The 27,107-nt window shown below is 40.6% G+C and overlaps 1 protein-coding gene across 22 annotated transcripts in view; it reads right to left on the bottom strand.

Moving 5' to 3' along the window:
• Nucleotides 1-6,421: 6,421 nt before the first annotated feature.
• Nucleotides 6,422-27,107, bottom strand: part of LOC127189541 (cytochrome P450 2C50-like) — a 231,917-nt gene continuing 211,231 nt past the window's right edge. For 19 of the 22 annotated variants that reach the window (XM_051146444.1, XM_051146445.1, XM_051146441.1 and 16 more), the window contains 2 exons: nucleotides 16,212-16,353; nucleotides 14,263-14,486 (listed from right to left, as the gene is read on the bottom strand). In XM_051146444.1, coding sequence (XP_051002401.1) covers nucleotides 14,305-14,486; nucleotides 16,212-16,353 — 324 coding nt within the window. In that variant the 3' untranslated portion in view covers nucleotides 14,263-14,304. Of the gene's footprint in view, nucleotides 6,525-14,262; nucleotides 14,487-16,211; nucleotides 16,354-27,107 lie in introns of those variants that run through there. The other 3 variants (XM_051146447.1, XM_051146454.1, XM_051146461.1) reach the window with 2 other exon arrangements.

The following is a 27,107-nucleotide window of genomic DNA, read 5'->3' as shown; positions in this document are numbered from 1 at the left end:
TTTTTTCTTCTTGCTGGAGGCAATTTATTGAATATATGTGTAATAATATAAATGTATATGTAAAACAAGAAAAAAAGAAAAACAGCTGTATACAATATTAAAAATTTAAAAACCCAGTAGCTTCCTATACACAAATAACAAACAAACTGAGAAAAAAGTGGGGAAATAACACCTTTCACAATACCATCAAACAATATAAAACATCTTGGGAGTACTTTAGTCAAACAAACGAAAGACTTCTATGATATAAACTTTAAGACAGTCAAGAAAGGAATTGCAGGATATATCAGAAGATGGAAAGATCTCCCATTCTCATGAATGAATAGGATTAAGACAGTAAATATGGTTATCCTACCAAAAACATCTACAGATTCAATGCAATACCCATTATATTTCCAATACAAATTTTGACAGATATTGAAAGGAAAAATTTCAGTTTCATATAAAAAACACACAGACACACACACAGACACACACACACAGGCACACACAGACAGAGTCTTAATTTTGACCTTGATTCCAGTAAAACATTTGTGTGGTTGTGTTTTTGTGATAGTGTCATTATCTATTTCCTGTGTAGTTTTAGTTGTAGCTTGTCCCTTTGGGGTGGAGTTTTCCTTCTAGTACCATCTGTAAAGCTGGACTTGTGGATGAGTACTGTTTGAATTTGTTTTTGTCATGGAATATTTTCTTTTCTCCGTCAATATTTATTGATAGTTTTCTGGGTAAAGTATTCTGGCCTGGCATCTGTGGTCTCTTAGTGTTTGCATGACCTCTGTCCAGGCCCTTCTGGCTTGTGTGGTCTCTTCTGAGCAGTCGGGTGTAATTCTGATAGGTTTGCTATTAAAGGCTAGTTTGCCCTTTTCCCTTGCAGCTTTTATTATTTTTCTTTGTTCTATATATTTTGTGGTGGAAAGATTTTCTTTTCTGGTCTATTCCATTTTGTGTTTTGTAGGCCTCTTGTATGTTTATATGCATCTCTTTCTCTAGATTGGGGAAGTTTTCTTCTATGATTTTGTTAAGAATATTTTCTGGGCCTTGGAATCTGTCATCTTCTCTTTCCCCAATGCCTATTATCCTCAGATTTCTTCTTTTCATGGTGTTCTTGATTTCTTGGATGTTTTGTGTCAGGATTTTTCCAGATTTAGCATTTTCTCTAATGGTTGCTTCAAGATCTACGATTGAATGTTCTAGAATTGAGATTCGTTCCTCCATCTCTTGTATTCTGTTAGACAGGCTTGCCTCTGTGTTGCTCACCTTCCTCTCTGAGCTCTCACATTCCCATTTTCTTCTGTCTGTGTGTTCATCATTGAATCTATTTCATCTTCAGGTCTTGAACTATTTCATTGATTTCTTTCATCTGATTGTTTGTATATTCCTGCGTTTCTTCCATTGCTTCTTTATAGGCTTCAGAGTTTGAACAATTTTATTGATTTTCTTCATCTGTCTTTTTGTATTTTCCTGAAAAATTTCCAGTGCCTCTCTATAGGCCTCTTTTATACCTTCCACCTGTTTGGCTGCGTCTTCTTGCATTGGTTATGAATTTTATTTTTTTCTCCATTATCATCCTCATTACTAAAGATTTGAGGTCATTTTCTTGTATTTCAATTGCTTTTGAGTTCTCTTGGTTGTTTTCTTTGGGATAGTTGGGATATGGAGATTCCATATTGTTTTGGGTGTTTTTTTGCATATGATTTTATGCTGTTCTTTAGTTATCTTGCCATCTCTGTTTTTGGGAGGTAGCTTTCTGAGTTGGATGAAGGGAATCTGAGGATAGATTCACCTGTTTTCTCACCATTTCCCTAGGCCAGAAGCTCTGATTCTTGAGCGGTATGGATAGCAGGAGGCCAGCCCTGTAGTTTGCGTCTCTCACAGCCAGTGATCCCCAGCTGCCTTGTACTGTGGGTCTTGTAATCATCCTGGGACTCAAAATGTGTGCTGGGCCAGGCCAAAGTGTCTACAGCCTTCTAGGTCCCTTTTTGGTACCAGAGCTCTCCTGGGACTGAAAAAGGTTGGGTGGAGGGTGTCTGATGGCCACTCTACTCCCTGTTTCCCCTGGGTTTCCTTAGTCCTGGAGCTCTGATGCTCTGCTGATCTGTGGTTCCTGGTAGCATTTTGGGACCCAGACTGCTAACAAAGTCCAGGTTAATGTCACTGGTCCCAAACAGCACACTCACTGAGTCCAGTTAGTGTCTCTATGGACCCAACCTGAGCGTTGAGTCCAGTTCAAGTCTCTGGACCCAAACGGGTCTTGGGGCCCAACCCACATGCTTAGTCCAGTTAGTGCTGAGCCCAACTAGGGTATCGGGCCCAACCTGGACACTTAGCTCAGTCAGGGTCTTAGGGCCTCAGGGCCTAAACTGCACACTGAGCTCACTGAGTTCAGCTGGAGTCTCAGGGCCCGTACTGTACTCCATGCTCAGCCAGGGTATCAGGGGCCAAACTATGCCCCGAGTCCAGTTTGGGTCTCAGGGCATGAGCCATGCACCGAGTTGAGCTTGGGTCATGGGGCCCAAACCATGCACCGAGCTCAGTTAGGGTCTTGGGCTGAGTCCCCTTGCACTGAGTCCCCTCCCCTGCAGCAATTCTCACCAGTCACCAAGCCAATTGCCTCTGCCAGAGGGTTCCCAGCTGCCAACCTCAGCTACCACTGCTGACGCTATGGTCTGAGAACATCTGCACTCCTCCTGTGTTCAGGGGTACACAGGTGTCCTGTATTTTTTTCCTTTTGAACTGTGAAGTGCTCCTACTGTATTGGCATGGGGAGCTTGGTGTTCCTGGTTAAGAATTCCATGCAATTCCATGAATCGTTTACTGGAGCTTCTAAACACAGTCCACACTGCTTGCCACCATCTTGGAGTTTTGCCATCATACTGTTTCTTAAGAGTCTTTGCTTGTTGTGTAATGCCCACTCAATTGTAAACGTAAACTGTTATTTTTTTAGAGATGTTAAGCATTATTTACATTAAACGCTATGTAATTATTCATCTAACTTATTTATGGATCTACTCAGTGATTATTCTATCAAATGCTTGTATATGTGGAATATGTAATTCTTTGCTGGATTTAGTAATGACAGTACAAAATCCTATAATTTGCAAATTATTTCATTTTAATTTCTAGATAAAGTGTTTATATTTATGCCTGTATTTATTCTGATTCTCTGTCCTGCCTTCTTGAACAAATATATCTGCGTGTGCGCACACGCACGCACACACACACACACACACACACCATTGCTGTGTGCATTTGTTAATGAAAGATGTTTTAAATCCTCCCTCACTATATGGTCATAAGCCATCAAGTCTCATCTTGGTAGCCTGCTTATTCTTTCTCTGAATGCCACCAGGCCTCCCCACCAATGGGAAGTGGTCAAATATGGGACACCAGAGTTCATGTCAGAGTCAGTTCCCACTCTCCACACAACTGAGGAGAATGTGAGAGTTGTTTTAAATCTTAAGAGGACAAAGAGAACAGAGTGATTGGGAAATTCTTGTTGGGAAGCCCAACATTTGATGTAAGTTTAGATTTAAAATGAGTGCTAATGAGATCAGGAGTTGAGAACCTAAGGAGCTGACTGTAAAATGACATTCTGAAGTATTAAGACAGAGAGAATGTTTGTCCTATTCTTAGAGCTGACCAAAACCAAAATGGAGTCTGGTGTGGATCTGTAGAAAGACAAAGTAAAGACCTTAACTTCAGTAAATCCTGGGGTTGACATGAAATGTTACAGATAAAGATTAAGATGAGATATTCTACTGAAGAGTTTTTCCAAGATCAGAGTCTTGATTTCAATACTTTTATTGAAGGGTTACTTTGATACAGTCCTACATACTTTCTGATTTCTGACATGGCTACGTAGTCATGGCTAGAGAAATGCATAGTCACCATAAGCCTCAAATTAACATTGTATAATTTGATGTACCTCATCTAGAAACCACTCAGATGTTCACACAGATTTATTTACATTGTGACCCTAACTCTTATCAAGCTATCAACTGAGACTAAATACCATATGGCGGATGAACATGCCATGTTAAGTTTATAAATGAATATTACCATGACTAAAAGGGTCTGTTTAGATTAAGATTGATTGAAAGGGGTTGAAAATAAAAAATAGATTCTATAAAACTGTTTCTGTGGACTTACAGAGACTAGGTCAAAGAAATATTACTGACAAGGTTCAGAATAAAGAATAAATCTAAGGTGAATGGACTGGAATAGAGCATGAGAGATCTACCAGGGTGGAGGAAAATGTTCTCCATGTTGATATGAAGGGTGTTGATGATATTGGACATGTGTGTAAAATTTAAACAGAGTATATATTTAATATCAATGTCCAGAGTGAACTATTTTACACATTATCAGAACAAAGGAAAAAGGCAAAGAGTCAAACATAGAAAACAAAATACATACAAATGTATTAACATAGAAAGTGGATTTTAGAAATAAAATCACATGAGTCTTAATCTCCGAATTATTTGGAAGCTATTTTTCTAGAAACTTATAAAATCATATAGAAATAAATAAAAGGCTGAATAATACCACATAAAACATGCTCTTAAAATATTGAATTGATGTTTTGGTAGTGAAAAAAGATATCCTATTTCTGAAAAATATATTGTGAGAGGGCATATGAAGTTTTGCAGTGAGCAGACACACGAAAGGTCATGTGATGGTGGGAAGGAGTATAAAAATGCTTTTGGCATTTCTATGCTGTGCAACACTTCACTGGTCTTTGCTTTCCAGAGAGAAACATCCCAGAGAACTTCTTGTGGTACTCTGGATGATTCTGGATATTTCCATGGACTCATGCAGATTTTGCAGAGGCTTCTTGGTTCTGCTGGATCCTGCCACCACTATGGATTCATGTGGATCTTTGGTGTTGGCTATTGGCCTGGATGGTGGTATCCCGATAAAGCAGAGTGGAATTGATCCAAAGAACTAAGTCTAAGCCAGTTCACATCCCTCTTTTCCTCTTAACATTCTTTCTTCCTTTTCTCTGGTGGGTGAGTTATAAGTGAGCTTGAAATGTTTAAGAACCCTAAATCAAACAGGTTGTGAAAAATCTAAGCCTACAATGCATACTGTATCCCCCCCGCAAAACTCAAGAGATTTTCCTGGGAGGAGAGGCACAAAGATTGTAGGAGCTAGAAGTGGCCAATTATATAAAAAGAACAGTGTTTGACAGATGAAACAGGGAAGTTGCACAAATGAACCCACAGCAATTACAAGACATGTACAAGCTTCAGTAAGAAAAATTCAAACATAGAGCAGCAAAGTTGGAATGAAATCACACCCTACCTGAGGAGCTACTGTCAGTACATAGCCACTGAGAAAGGAAACATCAACTGGCTAAGTGACACAAACAGGACTCTGAAAAAAAAAAAAAGAAGATGAAATCTTAAAATTTGATCAGAAGGGATGGTAGGGTGGCCATGGAAGGAGTTGGGAGAGGAGAGATGAATATGATCAAAATGTGTTCCATAAAATTCACAAAGAATGGGTAAAATATTGGTAAAATATTGCTGCCATATTTTCCAGGGTATAAGATGACTTTTTAAATCCTTCTCCTGAAAATTCTGTGCCACAGTTGGGGGTGGTCTTATATACCAGGTGCTTACCTGCATCTTGCTTCCCCTTTCTTCATATGTCTGTCACATGTGGTGGTGGGTTCCACGAATAATTCTTCACTCTGTGCAGGCAGGTGCCGTATGAAATAGGAAGGCGCACACATGTGAGAATGTGAGCCTAGATTGGCTTTCCACCAGAACCCACCCATTATACTCAGAGGGCTGGGCGTCTTCAGGTTGAGTGTGGAGCACACCTTAAAGAAACAGTGTAGGCTAGCATTGGCTGTCTTCTGGCATTTAATAAAGTACCTGTCTGTCTGTGCCCTGCCTGCAAATAGACATATGCTGGAGTCTGCAGCACAGGGTGTTTGTTGGAAGAGTAGTCTTTCTTATACGATGAGTATATTCCAAATTCTATATTTTAACTAGAAAAGTTGAGGATTGTATTATATGCTCAGCCATCTTATAAGCCAGACAGTATTTTCAGTGTAAACATCTCCGTAGATTTTTAAAAATGATTTTTATTTTTTGATGGTACTATGCACTGGATTTTAAATCTATTTTTTTTATACATTTTATAGAGTACAATCCATTTGTAATAATTAAGATATGGGTTATACAACAAACATATTAAATAAAAATGTTATCATTTTTATCTTGTAATTTGTTGCTGTACTGGATTGATTTCGCTGGCTTTTAGGTGTTTAACAATCCCTTAACTCTTGCAACAAATGTCACCTGGATAGTTCTTATGTAGTTATTAAAAATGCATGTCAAATTAAAATATTCCATTTCCAGAATACTTCTACACACACATATGGATATAAAATGGCAGTAATAAGTTTGGTATAATACTCACTTTCTAAATTACATAGTCTTTCACAAAAGGATTGGGCTGCACAATGGAAGGATGAGGAAGGGTGCTATTGGATCAAACTTTTCATAAAGTAACTGAAACAGAAGATGTTGAGAAAGAGGGAAAATGAGAAGATAGGAATCCTGGATGTCTGATAAGAAGAGTAAAACATACAGAAGCATGGGTATATATAAACTCTTTTATATGTACCAAGGTTTTACATATATGTGCATGACATCCTCAAGTAATCAGGAACTGTCTGTATAAAATAGCAAGGCAAAAAAATAATATATGGTATCTGCAACAAAATAAAAGTAATGAAGCTTAGCGTAAAGTAGGGAAATAAACAGAAGATTGTAAGAATTTAGTAGTGCAAGAATCACATAGAGCTATCAATGTGTGAAATGTTTGTGAGAGTCCAAGTGCTATGACATTTAGGAAAGTGTGTCAGTGCCCAAAAGGGAAAAAGAAAATATCTTCAGGCCTTGGGATGTATAGTTCAGATTGTGCCATACCTGTGGATGTTAGGCTGCTGGTAATCACACTTTCTTTTCTTTTATTTCTTCTTTCTTCCCCCTACCTTCTTCCATTTCTTCACTCCTTTCTCCCCCTCCACCCTTTACTTATTCTCTTCCTCCCTTTCGTCTTTTCATTCTTTCTCTGGTGTAAGTCTTTTTTATTTAAAAAAACAATTTATCCATTCTCATAAATAGTGTATGTTGACTTTGTGACTAATTTCTCTCTCTCAGGCTGATAAGTTGGAACAGTGCTAGGCTGACTTTCTTCCTTCCTTCCTTCCTTCTTTTATTTCTTCCTCCCTTTCTTCCCCTCCCTCCTTTATTTATTCCCTCCTTCCCTTCCCTGTTTTAATTATTTCTTTGGTCTGAGTCTTTTTAATTTAAAAACAATTTATGTTCTTTAATTTATTCTTTACCTGAACCCCCCACTCTTGTCCTTTCATTAAATTTTCCCTTCGAGGGAGATCCACACATTCCCACCAAACCCTTCTCTTTACCTAATCTCTCTGGGTCTTCAATTTTTAGTTTGGATATCATCTGTGGTACCCACAGACTCATGGGTTAGAATGTTTTACCCATTGAGAGTAGCACTTTTAGGAGGTGTGACACTGTTGGAGTAGGTATGGCCTTGGTAAAGGAAATGTGTAATTGTGGGAGGAGGCTTGGAGGTCTCCTATGCTCAAACTCTACCCAGTGGCAAAGAGCCTCTTTCTACTCCTTTGGGATTGAGATGCAGAACTCTCTCTGTACACTGACATGCCTCCCACCACGATGGTAATGGAATAGCCTCTGAAACTCCAAGATGGCTTCAATTGAATGTTGTCCTTTGTAAGTGTTGCCTTGGTATACATTAATGAAGCCCTCACTAAGACAGAACGTAGTACCAGGAGTTGGGTATTGCTGTGATAGGCCTGACCATGTTTTAGTTTGCGGATATTGGGCCTTGGGATTTTGTGTTAAGAAAGCAACAGAATGATTTAGGAGGTGCTTAATATGCCATATTAATAAGAGTATGAAAGACAATGTTGCTGAGGGTGTTTTGAATTGTGGCATCCTGGCTCAAGAGGCTTCAAAGGAGAAGAATTTTAATATTTTTCCCAGGGACGGTTTTTTTTTTTTTTTTTTTTTTTTTTTTTTTTTTTTTTTGGTAATTTGGTGAAATATGTGGCTATTATTTATTTGCCTTTGTCCAAAAAAATCTGCCTGAGGTCAAACTCAAGAATTTTGAATTAATTCAAAATACTCTTAGCAACATTGTCTTTGAAGTTGGACTAAATGCATTTTACATTATGCTATGGCTACAGTCCTATGGGGTCCAGAGAGTGGTTTGGTAGTTTGAATAGGTCTGGTTCACACAGCTTTCTGTGTTTGAATGCCGCATCACTAGGGAGTGGCACCATTAGGAGGTGTGACCTTGGAAGATGAAGTGTGTCACTGTGGGAGCAGGCTTTGAGATCTCCTGTGCTTAAGCTATGCCCAATGTTGTTGGTTTTAAAAAAAAAATAGCAAACATTAGCTTTTACCAATAAAGATTCAGGAGCCAAATGCTGAGGTAAAAGTCTAGTAGCACAAAGAGTCAGAGAAAGCACCCAGCTAACCTTCCTCCTCAGCTGATATCCCAGAAGGAAAAATACCTTTCTCCTCCACACTGTCTCTAAAACCCTTAAAACTCAGTGTCCCTCACTTCTGCTTTCTGTGGGTCTCTCTTATCTATCCTCTTGACTTCTCACTGTCTGTGATTTTTTTTTCCTATGTTAACTCTCTGCCAGCTGGTTGCTTGGTTGTCTCTTAACTTATGTTTGACCCTTTTAATCCTGGTTACAGAGAGCTCTTGGATTTAATGCTGTGTGTTAGGGCCGAGCCACACCATAATTACCTATTTACAATAAACAGGAGGTTCCTGGATTAGATAACTAGAAACAGGTTTTTTCCAGCACACAATCCTCAGGTTCACATTGTGATCAATTATCCTGCAACACAGTGTGGCACGCAGTCCTCTTCTGCTGCCTATTGATCAAGATGTAGAACTTTCAACTCCTTCTCCAGCACCATGTTTCCCTGCACAATCACTGTGGTGCTTCCTGTCATGATGATAACAGAATGAGCCTTTGAAACTGTAAAGCAGCCCCAATGAAATGTTTTCCTTTATAAGTGTTGCCATGGTTATGGTGTCGCTTCACAACAATGAAATCCTAATTAAGCCACAGATCATGTTTATCCTATTGGGTCTGCGTTACTTAACTCAGGGTGAGGTTTCTTTCTTTGGTTTGTTTTGTTTGCTTTTTCGTTTTTTTGAGACAGGGTTTCTCTTTGTGACAGCCCTGGCAGTCCTGGACTCACTTCGTAGACCAGGCTGGCCTCGAACTCATAGATTCACCTGCTTCTGCCTCCTGAGTGCTGGGATTAAAGGTGTGCACCACCACACCTGGGTGTTTTTAAAAAAAGATTTATTTATTATTATGTATACAGTGCTCTGTCTGCATGTACATCTGCAGACCAGAAGAGGGCATCAGATCACACTATAGACGGTTGTGAGCCACCATGTGGTTGCTGGGAATTGAACTCAGTACCTCTGGAGTATCAGTCATTGCTCTTAACCTCTGAGCCATCTCTCCAGCTCCCCATTTTACTTTTTATATATTTGCCTGAAACTTTTATGTCTTTTAAAAAAAAACAGCTGAATAATACTCTGTTGTGTTGATGTACTACCATTTATTATACATTCTTTTGTTGAGGGACATCTGGGTGTTTCCAGTTTCTGATTATCATGAGTTTCAATGTACAAGATTGAACAAGTATTATTGTTGTAGGACGGATTGTCCTTTGAGTATATGCCCAAGAATGCTATAGCTGGGTCTTGACCTATATGGATTCCCAATTTTCTGAAAAATACTATATAGATTCCATATGGTAGTATAAGTTTACACTACCACCACCATAGAGGAATGATTTTCTTTTTATAAAAATTTATTTTATTCATTTATCCATATTACATATCAATGGTTATCTCCTCCCTTGTATCCTCTGAGGAATGTTTTTCTTGATCCGTATCCTTGCCTCTATGAGCTGTCACTTGTGTCAATGCTCTTAGCCATCTTTACAGGTGTAAGAGGAAAGCTCAAGGTAATATTCATTTGCATTTCCTTGATGCCTAAGGATGTTGAATAGGCATTTGTTATTCCCTTATTGAGGATTCTCTGTTTATACCTAGACCCCATTTTTTTGGGTCTATTTTCAAGAAATGGTTTCTCTGTGTAGTGTTGGCTACCCTGGACAAACTTTGAAGACCAGTCTGGCCTGGAACTCACAGCAATTCCCCCAACCTCTGGATCCCTTACTGCTGGGATTAAGGAGATGCATCATCATATCTGGTGTGTAGTCCATATTTCAATTGCATCATTTCATCTTTTTTGATATCTAATTTCATTTCCTGAGTTCTTTATATAGTTTGGACGTTAGTCCTATATTAGATTTGAAGTTGGTGAAAGTGTTTTTAATTCTGTAGGCAGTTGCTTTGTCTAATGTGGTGTCCTTTGCCTTACAAACACTTCAGTTTCATTAGGTCTATTTATTAATTGTTGATCATAATGCCTGCACTATAGGTGTTCTGTTCATGAAGTCTTCTTTTTAAGATGTATTTATCCATTACACATACAGTGTTCTGCTTGCATGTACACCTGCTCACCAGAAGAAGGCATCGGATCACACTATAGATGGTTGTGAGCCACCATGTGGTTGCTGGGAATTGAACTCAGGACCTCTGGAAGAGCAGTCAGTGTTCTTAACCTCTGAGCCATCTCTCCAGCCCCCATGAAGTCTTCTTATGTGCCAACATTTTAAGGATATTCTCTACTTCTTCCTCTATCAAGTTCAGTGTATCATGTTTTTATATTGAGGCCTTTGATCCATTTGGACTTGAGTTTTGTGCTGAGTGCTAAATATGTATATATTTGCATTATTCTATATTCAGACATCTAGTTTGACTAGTACTATTTGTTGAAGATACTGTCTTTTTTTTTTTTACACTGTGTATTTCTGGCTTCTTTATGAAAAAAATCAGGTGTCCATATGTATCATGAGTTTATGTCTAAATTGTCAATTGGTTCCTTGGTCAACATGTCTCTTTTTATGCCAACACCATGTGGATTTTACTACTATAGCTCTGTAGTACAACTTAAAATCTGGAATGGTGATACTTCTAGCAGTTATTTATTGTTAGAGACTGCTTTAAGCTATTCTGAGTTTTGTGTTTTTCCATTTGAAGTTAATAACTGTCCTTTCAAGGTCTGTTACCAGATGAAAAGCATCCTTGAACAAATTCTGAGAGGAGATAATAAATGTGAGATGAAAACAAGAGGGATGTCTTTGGAGACTTGGGATTGAGTGGCTGTTCATCACTGGCTTTCGAGATGCTCCTCAAGAGAACTGCTCCAGTGAAGGCTTCAGGACTATGGGCTTCAGCTGCTGCTCCAAACCTCAGCAGAGGCTCTGAGTTCCAGATTCTGGTTGCTTCAGGTCCAGCAGAAGAAATCCTGCTGACTACACCAGAAGAGTCCATCCTGGGAACTGATACCCATAAAGTTTCATTTTTGTGCTCTTTGATCTTCTTTTCCTCAGGTTTATGCTAGTCGGGTTATAAGGTATAGTCAACAGGATTTCTTCTGCTGGACTTGGAGCAACCAGAACCTAGAACCCAGAGCCTCTACTGAAAATATAAATGACACTCAAACATTAACCTAAATGTTCTCAACTGGTTGTTTCTGCCCTTTTATTCAGTACTTTCATCAATCTGTTAAACTTTGCAGTTATGGCAGTTGGCAATTTTTGACATAGTTAGACAACTACTCAAAGAGTCATGAATAAGGTCCCACAGGAATCATCTCTTGATGCACATGCTATTTGAGCAGGTATTCCTGGACCAAACTACCTTTCTCAAAAGCTATGGAAGCCAGGTAAGAATCCATAATTACACTATAACAATAAGAAGTGCCATAATAAAGAACATAAGAATAAATGGTCTTCTCTACCCCTGTTGAGCATTAATCCAGTGTTAGTGGACACAAGGGTATTACTTTGATGACTTGAATTCTAACCCAGTACTAAGCCAGTCATGGTGATACTCCATAACCCTAGAATCTTGGCTAGTATCTTCATGTTGCTTTTCTCAGCCACATTAGCCTGACAGTCATGAGTTTCCACTCAGACTCCTGAACCCAGTTAGACTGGAAAGGAGATGGGAAGACTCCACATTTTGGCTGGAGCTAGCACAGAACTTTGCCTTGGTCTCAGCATTTGCTACAAACCAATGAAATGAAGCTATGGCTGAATAGGTTCTTGAGGCCAAGGAATATACCTTCAGAATATACCCCAACCTTGACAATAGAATGAACAATACTACTTTTTAATCATAAGTCAGAGAAGTAACTAAGCAGAGGTCTTTGGGGTAGAACCCAGCTCAGGTTGACCCTTACATGGACCAGATCCTAATGGCTTCTGTCTCCATTCATTATTACTAGAGATAATGGAGAAAAGAGAGAGAAGCATGAGGAGGAGCTGAATCATAGGCATAATAAGTTAAAGGCAGATATGAATGACATGTTGTTAATATGTTTGGTGTTAATAATGTGATGTTTATTTCAAAAAAACCAAGAAAAAGATTTTCTTTCACCATAAAAGTATTGAAAATGTGAAGAGACAGAGGTGTTAAATATGAGTTTTAATTTTGTATATACTGGTGAAGCAAACTTAAAATCTTTAATAATGAAACCTATGGGCTGAAGAGATGGCTCAGAGGTTAAGAGCACTGACTGCTCTTCCAGAGGTCCTGAGTTCAATCCCTAGCAACCACATGGTGGCTCACAGCCATTTATAATAAGATCTAGTGCCCTCTGCTGGTCTTTAGGTCTACATGCAGGTAGAGCACTGTATACATAATAATAAATAATAATCAAACCTGTTTTTAATATCTGGCAGGCTTTTAAGGCAAACTTTTAAACCAAACACCAGATAAATGTACAAAAATTTTAAGAACACCCACATTTTATACCACAATTATCTCTGCATTATTGCTATAGGCTGTGTGAGTTCATGCCTGTGTACTAAGGTGTGGGCAGACATATGTCTGCATTACGTACCGACAAACAGCTAAGTGAGAGCAGGCAAAGTAGTTCCTTGGGGAGCGAGACAGAAAGGGCACATGGATGGTGCCATTTCTCATATGGTTACTTTCAATGCAGTGGGAAGGCAATGTAGCAACAAGAAAAAATGGAGAGATAATACTTCCTGGGATCGTTATTCTTGCTGAGAGAGAGAAGAGACACACAAAGCATATGGTTACCAATAGCATGGGCAGTTCTAAGCTGTAACCAGTGGTGGTGTGGCATTTAGAGTATTTATGTTCTGGTCCTGCTAAAAACAAAGCAGGCCATGACCGTCACCATCTCTCTGTGTTATTTCCTGTGATTTTTCTCACCCCGTTTCTCTACAGGGTGCAGCTGCTCTTGGTCAATTTATCTGTTTTAAATTCAAATATTTTCATGGACTCTAGGTGAGGAAAACAGAGTTGATATAACTTTCTACTCTTTATCTTCTCATTTGTGTTAGAGGGCATCAGGGTGTAAGGCGTGTGGGCATGCTCAGGCACATGTGTAAGTGCAGAACCTGCTCAGGTGTATGTGGAAGTGCAGAGCCTGTTCTTGTCTGCACTCACACATGAGGAAAGCCAGAGGCTAACTTCAGGTGCTACTCCTCAGGACCTGTCTGTCCTTTTTTAAGTTATTAATTTTGTTTTTAAAATTGAATGTCTCATTGGGACTGTAGGCTTGTCAATTAGGTAGACTAGATGTGCAATGAGTTTATGCCTCCCCAGGACTGGTATAATCATCACACCCCAAATGCTTCGTCTTTTAGATGTGTACTATAAATGGAATTTAAGTCTTTAGTCTTATGTGAGAAGCAGATGTGATGCTGTCTTCCCTGGCACTCTCTTATTACATCCTCTATACTTCTCTTTATGTACCTCAGAACGATATGTTGAAACTGCATTTTCTGTTATTTCTTATCTGAATTCGAAGAAGTGCCTGAGAAGAGGTATACCAAGACAACAAAAAAGCTTATTAAGAAAATGTAGAAGATATGTGATTGATTTAGAATAATTTCTGTTTTATAATAAAACCATTTTTAACTTGAGTCAGGTACATATCATCACAGGTTGTGCAGAAACTGCAAACTGGAAAAATTGTGTTCACAGAACCTTAGAGAATGGAGAAGAGGCAGATGTGCCCAGTGTAGAAAGAGGTGATTGAAGGCCTCAGAGTGACCACAGAAGATATCCCAGATGGGGACAGACATCTGATCCTCATACAGGGATGAAGCAGAGCTGAAAAGAAGGAGGCACTGAGGCCAATCCAGTGAGCACTGGGGTCGTATCGATGTCCTTTGGGTGAACCAGAGGTTTCAGCTTGAAGTTCTGTAAAATGGTGGTTAGGAATAAAAACAGCTCCATGCGTGCCAGACCTTCTCCTGCACAAATCCGTTTCCCTGTGGAAAAAAACCAAAGAGATCAATATGCCCTTTGTAGTAGTGTAAGCCAGAATCAGTGATGTTACTTATATTGGAGATTAAGAGTAACTGTTGAGTAATCAAATGGGTGGTTAGATGGATGGATAGGTGAGAGGATACATGGTGACTCAGCCTGACAAAAGTTGGTCACATTTAATTCTCAAATAGTGTAAGATCTTATGGAAATAGCAAAAGCTAAGAAAGATAGGTGCACGGCATTCTACAGGTCCTTTGCAAGAGCAACAAGTTATCTTAACTGCTGAGCCATCTCTCCAAACCCATTCTTACCCTTATAAAATGTCCTACCCCATCCAAAATTCTAGAGTTCTAGCAATATGCTCACAATGTCTCACTCTAACTGATGAGCTATTAGAAGCTAATGCCTACTGGGAGAGAGAGAGAGAGAGAGAGAGAGAGAGAGAGAGAGAGAGAGAGAGAGAGAGAGAGGGAGTTTAGTCATGGATGTGGTCCCTGGTAGTTATACCCAATCACCAGAGGATGGCTCTATACCTCTATGCACAGTTGCAGCACTTAGAAGACTCAGTGGGTGTGTGAAGTCAGAAGAGAGAATGGTGCTGGGACTTATGGGAGGATTGGAGGGATATAGTGGGGGTGTACTTGATTGAACACATTGGATACAATTAAGAAACAATAATAAAAACATTTTTAATTCTCTGCATTTTCTTGTTTCTGTTCTTAGCACTGATGTCCTTTGCAGCTGCTACAAAGTCATCAATTAGAATGTTATTCCTCTTTATACTTAATATATGAAGGGTGAGAATATGACTGTAGTAATTGTGCCTACCAGCACTCTTGGCTAGTGGTGTGTGATTCTCTCTTACTGTGCTTGTCCCACTGTATCATCATGTTTACTCATCAGTTTTTCTGACTGAGCTTGGTGCTTGTAGCTTCTCTGTGTTTGGGGAAACTTGTATCAGCTTGACTGAGCCAGGAGATAAGGAAGCAGCAAGGAGAATGAAGAAGCAAATTTGTAGTAATAATCATTTACATTGGTGAGGAAGCAAAGGCTAATTGAAGATTACTTTCCAGGAGTAAGTAATAAGGACTTCTTTGGTGTCTCTGTGGTGGATCTAAAGGAAGAACGCAAATGGCACACTCTCTAGTTTTCTAACTTATTATAAAAGTTTGCCACAGCCTAAGTCACTTTGTGATCTTGTCAGGAAGATGTTTCAACAAGGAGAGTTCATGGGCACTGGGAATCATGCTCCTGATTATGCATAATTTGAAAGTCTACCAGTCTTTTGGGAGCCACCATGTATATCTCTGTGCACATTCCTTTGGGCCATGCACACTGGCCAATCATATGTCAAGTACACCGAAGATAGTCTTATCTGGAGGCAGGGAACCTCAGTCAAGAAAATGCCTGACCAAATTAACTTGTAGGCTAGACTGTGAGGGAAGTTTGTGATTGATGATTGGTGTAAAAGTAACTTGCTCACTGTGGGCAGTTATGCCTCTGGGATAGTTGTCCTGGGTGTCACTAGAAAACAAGCTGAGGAAGCTGATAAATATTACTCCTCTTCATCAGTTCCAGACTCCATGTTCATGACTTGAATTTCTGACCAGATTTTCTATGTTGTATGACAATATAAACTCTTTCTTCCCCAAACTGCTTTTGGTCATGGTATTTTATCACAAGAACTGAAATCATAATCCAGACACATGCAAATGAGTTTGTATTACCTGTTGAGAAAGGCATGAAGTAGTCACTTTTCTTAAAGTTTCCTTTTTCATCTAGAAAGTGGCCAGGGTCAAACATCTCTGGGTTGGGGAATTCCTTGTTGTCATTCAGCACTGATGACAGTGATGCTATTACTGTTGTTCCCTGAAACAAGATGCCCAAGTTACACAGAAATCAGGAAGCCAAAGCATCAAAGGAAAATAACAAAGTTCACCTTCTGCTCCATAGAAACAGATAAGTACAAAGAACAAAGACATTTTGACACAGCAATCAGGTAAAGAGCAAGGAGAAATGTGGTATCAGTCACAGTGATATGGCCAATGTGCCTTCAATGACATTTACAGTCAGTATTTGAAAATATGTTGCTAATGTTGCTGATTCTGTTTTCCTTACCCTCAGGTTTGAACATGTGCATCTCATCACATGTTGCTCTAGTTCATATGAGGTCTTTACAAGTCACAAAAGTTGTGGTTCCAAATAGAACAGTGTGCACATTTGTAGAAAAATGCAAATAGACCCTTATATATTACCCTGCAGAAAACTAAAGTCCAAGTGAAATAAAGATATCAACATAAAAGCAGGCACATTAAATCTGTTAGAAGACAAAATGGGAAGAGCCTTGAGCTCTTTAGCACAGGAGACAACTTCCTGAAAGACCCCAATAGCTCAGGATCTAAGATCAATAATTAGTAAATGGGACCTCATGAAATTATAGAATTTCTGTAACACAAAGGATACTATCAACAGACCAAAACAACAGTATACTGATGGGGAAAAGAGTTTCACCAAATCTCCATCTGACTGAGGACTAATATCCAAAATATATAAAGAACTCAAGATATTAAAACCACCAAACCAAACAGTCCAGTTAAAAATTGGGAACAGTAAACAGAGAATTCTCAAAAGAGGAATATTGAATGGCTGAGAAACACTTAATATTCAATGTCTTTAGTAATCAGGGAAATGAAAATAAAAATGACTATGAGATTTAATATTATACCTGTCAGAATGGCTAAGATAAAAACCTCAATTTACAGCACATGTTGGTAAGAATGTGGAGAGGGGAACACTCTTACATTGCTGGTGGGAGTGAAAACTTGTTAATGCACTTTGAAAATCAATCTGGCACTTTCTCAGAAAATTAGGAATTGTTCTACATCAAGACCCATCCATACCATTCCTGGACCTATACCCAAAAGATGCTTCACCATACAAAGACATTTGCTCTACTATGTTTAAATCAGCTTAAGTCATAATAGGCATAATTGTTGCAAGCATGAGGATAAGTTGTAAAGTTCCAGAGACCTCCCTCTGATTGTCCAGCATGGTCTCTGGATGTCTAAAACATCTGTTGAGGCTTTGTTTGAAAAATTTCCAAAGATCTCTGGCTGATCACCACTGCCCTCAAATATTATATACAGACCAGGTTAATGTTGTTTAGAAACCTGCTATTCCACCTAAACATGTTTTTCTCTATTTCTCAGCCCTTAGGAAATTCATACAGGGACAACTTTTTCCCCACAGAGACTGTTTAAAGAGGGTATCTGGCCAAAGGCTTGAGATAATGCTAAAATTTTTACTCTGACTGTGAGCACCCAAGCAGAAACTGCATGTAAGAAAGTTAAAACCGAGGGATCCAAGATGGCGGCGAGCAGTGTGGACCGCGTTTGGAGGCTCCAGTGAACAATTCAGGGAATTGCACAGATTTCTGAGCCAGGAACACCGAGGTCCGAACATCACGGCAGCAGGAGTGCTCCACGGTTCAGAGGGACCAGGGTGCGGAGGACCTGCGTGCCCCTCCACACGGGAGGAGCGTGGTTTTTCTCTGATCGGAGCGGCAGCGGCAGAGGCGGCAGCACCAGCGGCACCAGCAGCGGCGGCTGAGGTTTGCAGCTCATAGCCTTCCGGTGGAGGCGATTGGTGTGGTGGCTGGTGGGAATTGCTGCGGGAGAGGGGACTCGGGGCAGGATTTGGGTCGCGTGGAGCCTTTGGACCCAGATTGGACTCGGCGGACAGTTCGGCCCCAGAGTCCCGGGTATTGGCCCGGCCCAGCAAACAATTCTGCCTGAGGCACTAACTCAGCGTGGCCATAGCTCCCCTGCTGTGGCGCAGGCGTAGTTGAGCACGCTGCTCCACACTAGGCACTACCTCAGCTCAGCGGCAGCTCCCCTGCGGTGACACAGTCTGGGCGGAGCACTTGGTTTCACCACAGGCGCTAACTCAGAGCAGCCGCAGTTCTCCTGCTGTGGCGCAGGCTTGGTGACGTGCTCGGTTCCATCCTAGGCACCACCTCAGCTCAGCGGCAGCTCCCCTGCGGGGACACAGTCTGGGCGGAGCACTTGTCCCACCACTGGCGCTAACTCAGAGCAGCCACAGTTCTCCTGCTGTGGCGCAGGCTTGGTGACGTGCTCGGTACCATCCTAGGCACCACCTCAGCTCAGCGGCAGCTCCCCTGCGGGGACACAGTCCGGGCGGAGCACTTGTTCCACCACTGGCGCTAACTCAGAGCAGCCGCAGTTCTCCTGCTGTGGCGCAGGCTTGGTGACGTGCTCGGTTCCATCCTAGGCACCACCTCAGCTCAGCGGCAGCTCCCCTGCGGGGACACAGTCTGGGCGGAGCACTTGTTCCAACACTGGCGCTAACTCAGAGCAGCCACAGTTCTCCTGCTGTGGCGCAGGCTTGGTGACGTGCTCGGTTCCATCCTAGGCACCACCTCAGCTCAGCGGCAGCTCCCCTGCGGGGACACAGTCTGGGCGGAGCACTTGTCCCACCACTGGCGCTAACTCAGAGCAGCCGCAGTTCTCCTGCTGTGGCGCAGGCTTGGTGACGTGCGCGGTTCCATCCTAGGCACCACCTCAGCTCAGCGGCAGCTCCCCTGCGGTGACACAGTCCGGGTGGAGCACTTGTTCCACTACTGGCGCTAACTCAGAGCAGCCGCAGTTCTCCTGCTGTGGCACAGGCAGGACAGAGCTCTCGGTTCCACCAGCTCTAAGACTCTGGTTGGACACAGTGTACAGTTTGAATCCAGAATTCCTGGCTGAGATTGGTGGTCAGTTCGGGCCCTGAGTCAATAACTGACCACAGCACGCACTTTGGGCCAAAAGGCCCTAGTGGAGCTTGGTGCGTAGTCCCAGCCCAAAAATTCTGGCTGGGCCCTGTGTGCATTTTGGGCCCAAAATCCCTAGCTGAGCTTGGCAGGACGGTTCTGGCCCTGAGAATCTAGCTGAGTTCTGCCCGTGGTTCGGTCCCAGTGCTCCTGGCTGGACTTGGCAGGGAACACAGAAGGCTGTGGATACCTTGGCCTGACCCAACGCTCATTCAGAGACCCAGAACAATTGCAGGATCCACAGCAGAGAGGGACTGAGGATCACTGGCTGTGAGAGACCAGAACAACAGGGCTAACCTCCTAACATCCACACCAGTGAAGCTTTGAGCTCGCAGCCTAGGGAAATCGTAAGAAAACAAGTGAATCTATCATCAGACACCCTCCATTCAACTCTGGAAGCTACCCAACAAAAACAAAGACGGCAAGATGTCTAAAGGACAACGAAAAAGCATACGCAAAAAACCCCAAAACAACATGGCGTCTCCAGTTTCCAGCTATCCCAAAGAAAACCACCCAGAGAACTCAAATACAACGGAAATACAAGAAAATGACCTCAAATCCTTAGTAATGAGGATGATAATGGAGGAAACAAATAAAATTCGTAATCAAATGCAGGAAGACGCAGACAAACAGGTGAGAGACATAAAAGAAGCACATAGAGTGGAACTGGAAAAATTGCAGGAAAATGCAAACAACCAGATGAAAGAAATAGCTAAAACGGTTCAAGCTCTGAAGACCTATAAAGAGGCAATGGAAGAAACTCAGGAATATACAAAAAATCAGATGAAAGAAATAAAAAAATCAGTTCAAGATCTGAAAATGAAAATGGATTCAATGATAAACACACAGACAGAAGAAAAACGAGAACGTGAGACCTCAGAGAAGAAGGCGAGCAACACAGAGGTGAGCTTTTCTAACAGAATCCAAGAGATGGAAGAACGAATCTCAGGGCTAGAAGATACAATCACAGATATTGAATCAACCATTAAAGAAAATGCCAAATCTGGAAAACTCCTGACACAAAACATCCAAGAAATTAAGGACACCATGAAAAGAAGAAATTTGCGGATAATAGGCATTGAAGAAAGAGAAGACATCAGACTCCAGGGCCCAGAAACTATTCTCAACAAAATCATAGAAGAAAATTTCCCCAATCTAAAGAAAGAGATGCCTATAAACATACAAGAGGCCTACAGAACACCAAATAGAATTGACCAGAAAAGAAAAACTGCCCGCCACATAATAATCAAAACACAAAACATGCAGAACAAAGAAAAAATATTAAAAGCTGCAAGGGAAAAGGGCCAAATAACATTTAATGGTAAACCTATCAGAATTACACCTGACTTCTCAGCAGAGACCATAAAAGCCAGAAGGTCCTGGACAGAGATCCTGCAAAACCCTAAGAGAACACAGATGCCAGGCCAGACTACTTTACCCAGCAAAATTATCAATAACCATTGATGGAGAAAACAAAATATTCCATGACAAAAACAAATTCAAACAGTACCTATCCACAAACCCAGCTTTACAGAAGGTACTAGAAGGAAAACTCCATCCCAAAGGGTCAAGCTACAACCAAAACTACCCAGGAAATAGATAACTATCCCATGGCAAAAACACAACTACACAAACGCTCTCGACTGGAAACAACATCAAAATTAAGACTCTTAACAGTCACTGGTCATTAATATCTCTCAACATCAATGGCCTCAATTCTCCAATAAAAAAGACACAGACTAACCGAATGGGTACATAAACAAGACCCAACATTCTTCTGCATCCAAGAAACAACATCTCACCCATAATGAAAGGCATTACCTCAGGGTAAAAGGTTGGAAAAAAATATTCCAAGCAAATGGTCACAAGAAGCAAGCAGGTGTAGCCATTTTAGTATCGAACAAAATAGACTTTCAACCAAAATTAATCAAAAGGGATGAGGAAGGACACTTCATACTTATCAAAGGTAAAGTCAACCAAGATGACATCACAATTCTGAACATCTATGCTCCCAATACAAGGGCACCCACATATGTAAAAGATCTCCTAAAAAAGCTTAAACCACACATCGATCCCCACACAATAATAGTGGGAGACTTCAACACCCCACTCTCACTGAAGGATAAGTCATTGAAACAGAAACTAAGCCGAGAAATAACATCATTAACCAATGCCATGGGTCAAATGGATCTAACAGATATCTATAGAACCTTTCACCCAAACAAGAAAGAATACACCTTCTTCTCTGCACCCCATGGAACCTTCTCCAAATTGATCACATCGTAGGTCACAAAGCAAGCCTCAACAGATACAAGAGGATTGAAATAATACCTTGTATCCTATCAGATCACCATGCTCTTAGGCTGCAATTCAACAACAACAGAAATAACAAAAAGCCTACACGTTTGTGGAAACTAAACAACTCTCTGCTAAATGACACCTGGGTCAGGGAAGAAATAAAGAAAGAAATCAAGGAGTTTCTGAAATTCAATGAAAATGAAGAAACAACATACCCAAATTTGTGGGATACATTGAAAGCAGTGCTAAGAGGAAAATTCATAGCACTAAGTGCCTTTAAAAAGAAATTGGAAACATCGCACATAAGCATCTTAACAACACAACTGGAAGCCCTAGAAAAAAAAGAAGCAGAAACACCCAAGAGGAGTAGACGCCTGGAAATTATCAAACTCAGGGCTGAAATTAACAAATTAGAAACTAAGAAAACAGTCCAAAGAATCAACAAAACCAAAAGCTGGTTCTTTGAGAAAATCAACAAGATAGACAGACCATTAGCCAAACTAACTAAAAGGCAGAGAGACAGTATTGAAATCAACAAAATCAGAAATGAAAAGGGAGACATAACAACAGACACTGAAGAAATTCAAAGAATCATAAGATCCTACTTTGAAGGCATATATGCCACAAAATTTGAAAATCTAAGGGAAATGGACGATTTTCTTGATCAAGTTCACTTGCCAAAGTTGAATGAAGAACAGATAAACAAGTTAAATAGTCCCATTTCCCCGACAGAAATAGAAGCAATCATCGATGGTCTCCCAACCAAAAAAAGCCCAGGGCCAGATGGTTTCAGTGCAGAATTCTACCAGACCTTTAAGGGCGAGCTAATACCGATACTCTTCAAGCTACTCCAAAAGATAGAAATGGATGGAAAATTACCAAATTCATTCTATGAGGCCATAGTCTCATTGATACCTAAACCTCACAAAGACTCAACAAAGAAAGAGAATTTCAGACCAATTTCTCTTATGAACATAGATGCAAAAATACTAAATAAAATACTTGCAAAACGAATACAGGAGCACATCAAAGATATCATTCATCATGACCAAGTAGGCTTCATTCCAGGCATGCAGGGATGGTTTAATATACGGAAATCCATCAATGTAATCCATCATATAAACAAACTGAAAATAAAAAACCACATGATTATCTCCTTGGATGCAGAGAAAGCATTTGATAAAATTCAACACCCATTCATGTTTAAAGTTTTAGAGAGATCGGGGATACAAGGCACTTTCCTCAACATAATAAAGGCTATATACAGCAAGCCAATAGCCAAAATCAAAGTAAATGGTGAGATACTCAAGGAAATTCCTCTAAAATCGGGAACAAGGCAAGGCTGCCCACTCTCTCCATATCTCTTCAATATAGTACTCGAAGTTCTAGCCAGAGCAATAAGACAACAAAAGGAGATCAAGGGGATCCAAATGGGAAAGGAGGAAGTCAAATTATCCCTCTTTGCAGATGATATGATAGTGTACATAAGTGACCCTCAAAACTCCACCAGAGAACTCCTAAAGCTGATAAACACCTTCAGCAAATTGGCTGGATACAAAATTAACTCAAAAAAGTCTGTAGCCTTCCTATACACAAATGACAAGCTTGCAGAGGAAGAAATTAGGAAAACCACACCCTTCACATTAGCCACAAGCAATATAAAATATCTAGGAGTTACCCTAACTAAGCAAGTGAAGGACTTGTATGAAAAAAATTTCAAAACTCTGAAGAAAGAGATTGAAGATGACCTGAGAAGATGGCGTGATCTTCCTTGCTCATGGATCGGGAGAATTAACATAGTAAAAATGGCCATCCTACCAAAAGCAATCTATAGATTCAATGCAATCCCTATCAAAATAACTACACAATTTTTTAAAGACATTGAAAGTTCAATTCTGAACTTCATATGGAAAAACAAAAAACCCAGAATAGCTAAAACAATCTTGTACAATAAAAGATGCTCCGGAGGAATCTCCATACCTGATCTCAAACTGTACTATAAAGCAATAGTACTTAAAACAGCATGGTACTGGCACAGCAACAGGCTGGTTGATCAGTGGAATCGAATCGAAGACCCAGATATGAATCCACACACATATGGTCACTTGATTTTTGACAAAGAAGCCAAATCCATTCAATGGAAAAAGGATAGCATCTTCAACAAATGGTGCTGGTCTAACTGGAGGTCTATGTGTAAAAAAATGAAACTGGACCCATATTTGTCACCTTGCACAAAACTCAAATCCAAGTGGATTAAAGACCTCAACATAAACCAGAGACACTAACTCACTTAGAAGAAAAAGTGGGAAAGAGCCTGGAACATATTGGCACAGGAGACAACTTCCTGAACAGAACACCAACGGCCCAGGCCTTAATGTCAACCATTAATAAATGGGACCTCATGAGGCTGAGAAGCTTCTGTAAGGCAGGAGACACTGTCAAGAGAACAAAGCGACAGCCTACAGACTGGGAAAAAATCTTCACCAACCCTACATCTGACAAAGGTCTAATATCCAAAATATATAAAGAACTCAAGAAATTAAACACCACCAAACCGAATAACCCAATTGAGAAATGGGGCTTGGAACTAAACAGAGAATTCTCAACAGAGGAGTATCAAATGGCTGAGAAACACTTAAAGAAATGCTCAACCTCCTTAGTCATCAGGGAAATGCAAATCAAAACAACTCTGAGATTCCATCTTACACCCATCAGAATGGCTAAGATCAAAAATTCAAGCGACACCACATGCTGGCGAGGATGTGGGGAGAGAGGAACACTCCTTCATTGCTGGTGGGAATGCAAACTAGTACAGCCACTTTGGAAATCTATCTGGTGCTATCTCAGAAAAATGGGAATAGGGCTTCCTCAAGACCCAGCTATTCCACTCCTTGGAATATACCCAGAAGATGCTCCAGCACACAACAAGAAAATTTGCTCAACCATGTTCATAGCAGCCTTATTCATAATAGCCAGAACATGGAAACAGCCTAAGTGTCCCTCAGTAGAAGAGTGGATAAAGAAACTGTGGTACATATACACTATGGAATACTACTCAGCTATTAAAAACAAGGAATTCCCGAAATTTGTGGATAAATGGATTGAGCTAGAAATGATCATAATGAGTGAGTTAACCCAGAAGCAGAAAGAATCAAATGGTATATACTCACTTATATCTGCATACTAGCCCAAGGGGCATGTCCCACGAAAGCCTTCACTTACCAGGAAACTGGGACAGAGGGGAAGGCATCCTATTGGGACTCTAAATGAGAGACGCATGGGAGAACAGCAAAATAAAAGGATCCAGAGGGTCCTAGAAATCTACAAGTAGAACAATATGATAGGCAGATTTGGGCCCAGGGGTCCCGCTCAAACTAAGGCACCAGCCAAGGACAATACAGGAGGTAAACTTTAAACCCCTTCCCAGATCTAGCCAATGGTCAGAATATTCTCCACAGTTGAGTGGAGAGTGTGATACGACTTTCTCACATACTCTGGTGCCTCACATTTGACCATGTCCCCTGGAGGGGGAGACCTGATGGCACTCAGAGGAAGGACAGCAAGTAGCCAAGAAGAGACTTGATACCCTATGAGAATATATAGGGGGACGTAATCCCCCTCAGGAACAGTCATAGGGGAGGGGAATAATGGGAAAATGGGGAGGGGAGGAATGGGAGGATACAAGGGATGGGATAAACATTGAGATATAACAAGAATAAATTAATTAAAAAAAAAAAAAAAAAAGCTTTCTGAAACCTAAAAAAAAAAAAAAAAAAAAAAAAAAAAAAAAAAAAAAAAAAGAAAGTTAAAACCTAGACGTAACAGTTCCTGGCTAGATACTGTTCCCTGTAGAAATATTTCCTTAGAATCTGTGTTGAGAGCAATAGAAGGTGGGTTTGGAATGCCATGCTTTACAGATATTCTACAATAGAGGGCCTCTTGGCAGTTAGCCTTGGTTGGGTAGCACAGCTGTTGGTCTAGGACCGGAAGTAGCTAAGTAGCTAGCTAGCTAGTTAGATAGAAAGATAGCTGATTAGATACCTAGATAATTAGAGAGCTAGATAGATGATAGGTAAATAGATAGATAGATAGATGATAGATAGATAGAAAGACGGGAAGCTAGTAAGTTAATAAGCTAGCAAGGAGAAAGGAGTCTGACATACAACAAGCAGGACAGAGACAGAAACGTTCTCCTGGTCTTAAAGACAATCATCTTGTACCACATATGCCTGAGTATCTGAGTATTTCTTTTTCCTCAGTTACTCAACTTCTCCTCAACAACTAGATCCTCTAGCTAATTGTTCAAACAACAGTTGTTTCCTTTAACTAGTCATTCACGGCCTGCTCAATTCTCCATACTGTGGGTCCCTGTCACTTCTCTCCTGTTTGCCATTCTTGGAGGTGGCCTTGGTGAGTGGCACATAATCTGGAAACAACCTACATGTCCCTGAACTGAAGAATGGATAAAGAAACTGTGGCACATTTACATAACAGAACACCACTCGGCTATTAAAAACAAGGAATTCTTGAAATTTGTAGAGAAATGGATGAAGCTAGAAATGATCATCCTGAGTGAAGTAACCCAGAGCCAGAAAGACGCTTGTGGTATATGCTCACTTATAAGTGGTTATTAGCTGAATAATACAGGATAACCACACAACAATACACAGACCTAAAAAAACTAAATAACAATGAGGACCATAGAGAGTATGATTAGTTCTCATTTAGAAGGACAAATAGAATGGACACTGGAAACAGTTGAAGAGAAGGAAGAGGAAGGGAGGCCAGCACAGAGGCCCTCTGAAAGACTTCATCCAGTAGGGGATCCAAGAAGGTGCTGAGACAGACAGCCAAACTTTGAGGTGGGGGACAGGGAGCCTTATGGAAGAGTTGGGGAATAGAAGGACCTGAAGGGGTCAGAAGCTCCACAAGGAGACCAATGGAGCCAATTATTCTGGGTGGAGGATGTGGGCGGTGCAGAGACTGATACACCAAGCAAGGACCATGCAGGGTGAGGACCTAGAACCTCTGCTCAGATGTAGTAGATAGGCAGCTCAGTCTCCTTGTGGGTCCTGTAATATGGAGAGTAGGGACTATTTCTGTCATGTACTCTGGACGCCACACATTGAGCACTTCTCCCTATGAGGGAGGTGGTATGATGAAAGGAGGGTGGGGCTAGGAGACAATAAGGGAGAGGCTTAAAATTGGGATGTAAAGTGAACAAATTAAATATAAAAACGTAAAATGTAAAAACTGAAAGAATATTTTTGATTTGTGGAAAGTAGGTGAGAATTATATTTCAGGTTCCATAAGCATTGACTACATCCATTCTCATTTGTTTGCTCAGCACCTGTGACTGCTCTCTCCTACAATGACAGAGTTCAATAGAGACATTAAATCGGTGATAAGAAAAAGTGGGGAAGAGCCTGGAACACATTGGCACAGAAGACAGCTTCCTGAACAGAACACCAACAGCCCAGGCTTTAAGGTCAAC

Source organism: Acomys russatus, chromosome 5, assembly GCF_903995435.1.
Source record: "Acomys russatus chromosome 5, mAcoRus1.1, whole genome shotgun sequence".
Taxonomy (NCBI): domain Eukaryota; kingdom Metazoa; phylum Chordata; class Mammalia; order Rodentia; family Muridae; genus Acomys; species Acomys russatus.
Note: the sequence above shows the minus strand (reverse complement) of the source record. Positions and strands in the feature narration are given on the sequence as shown.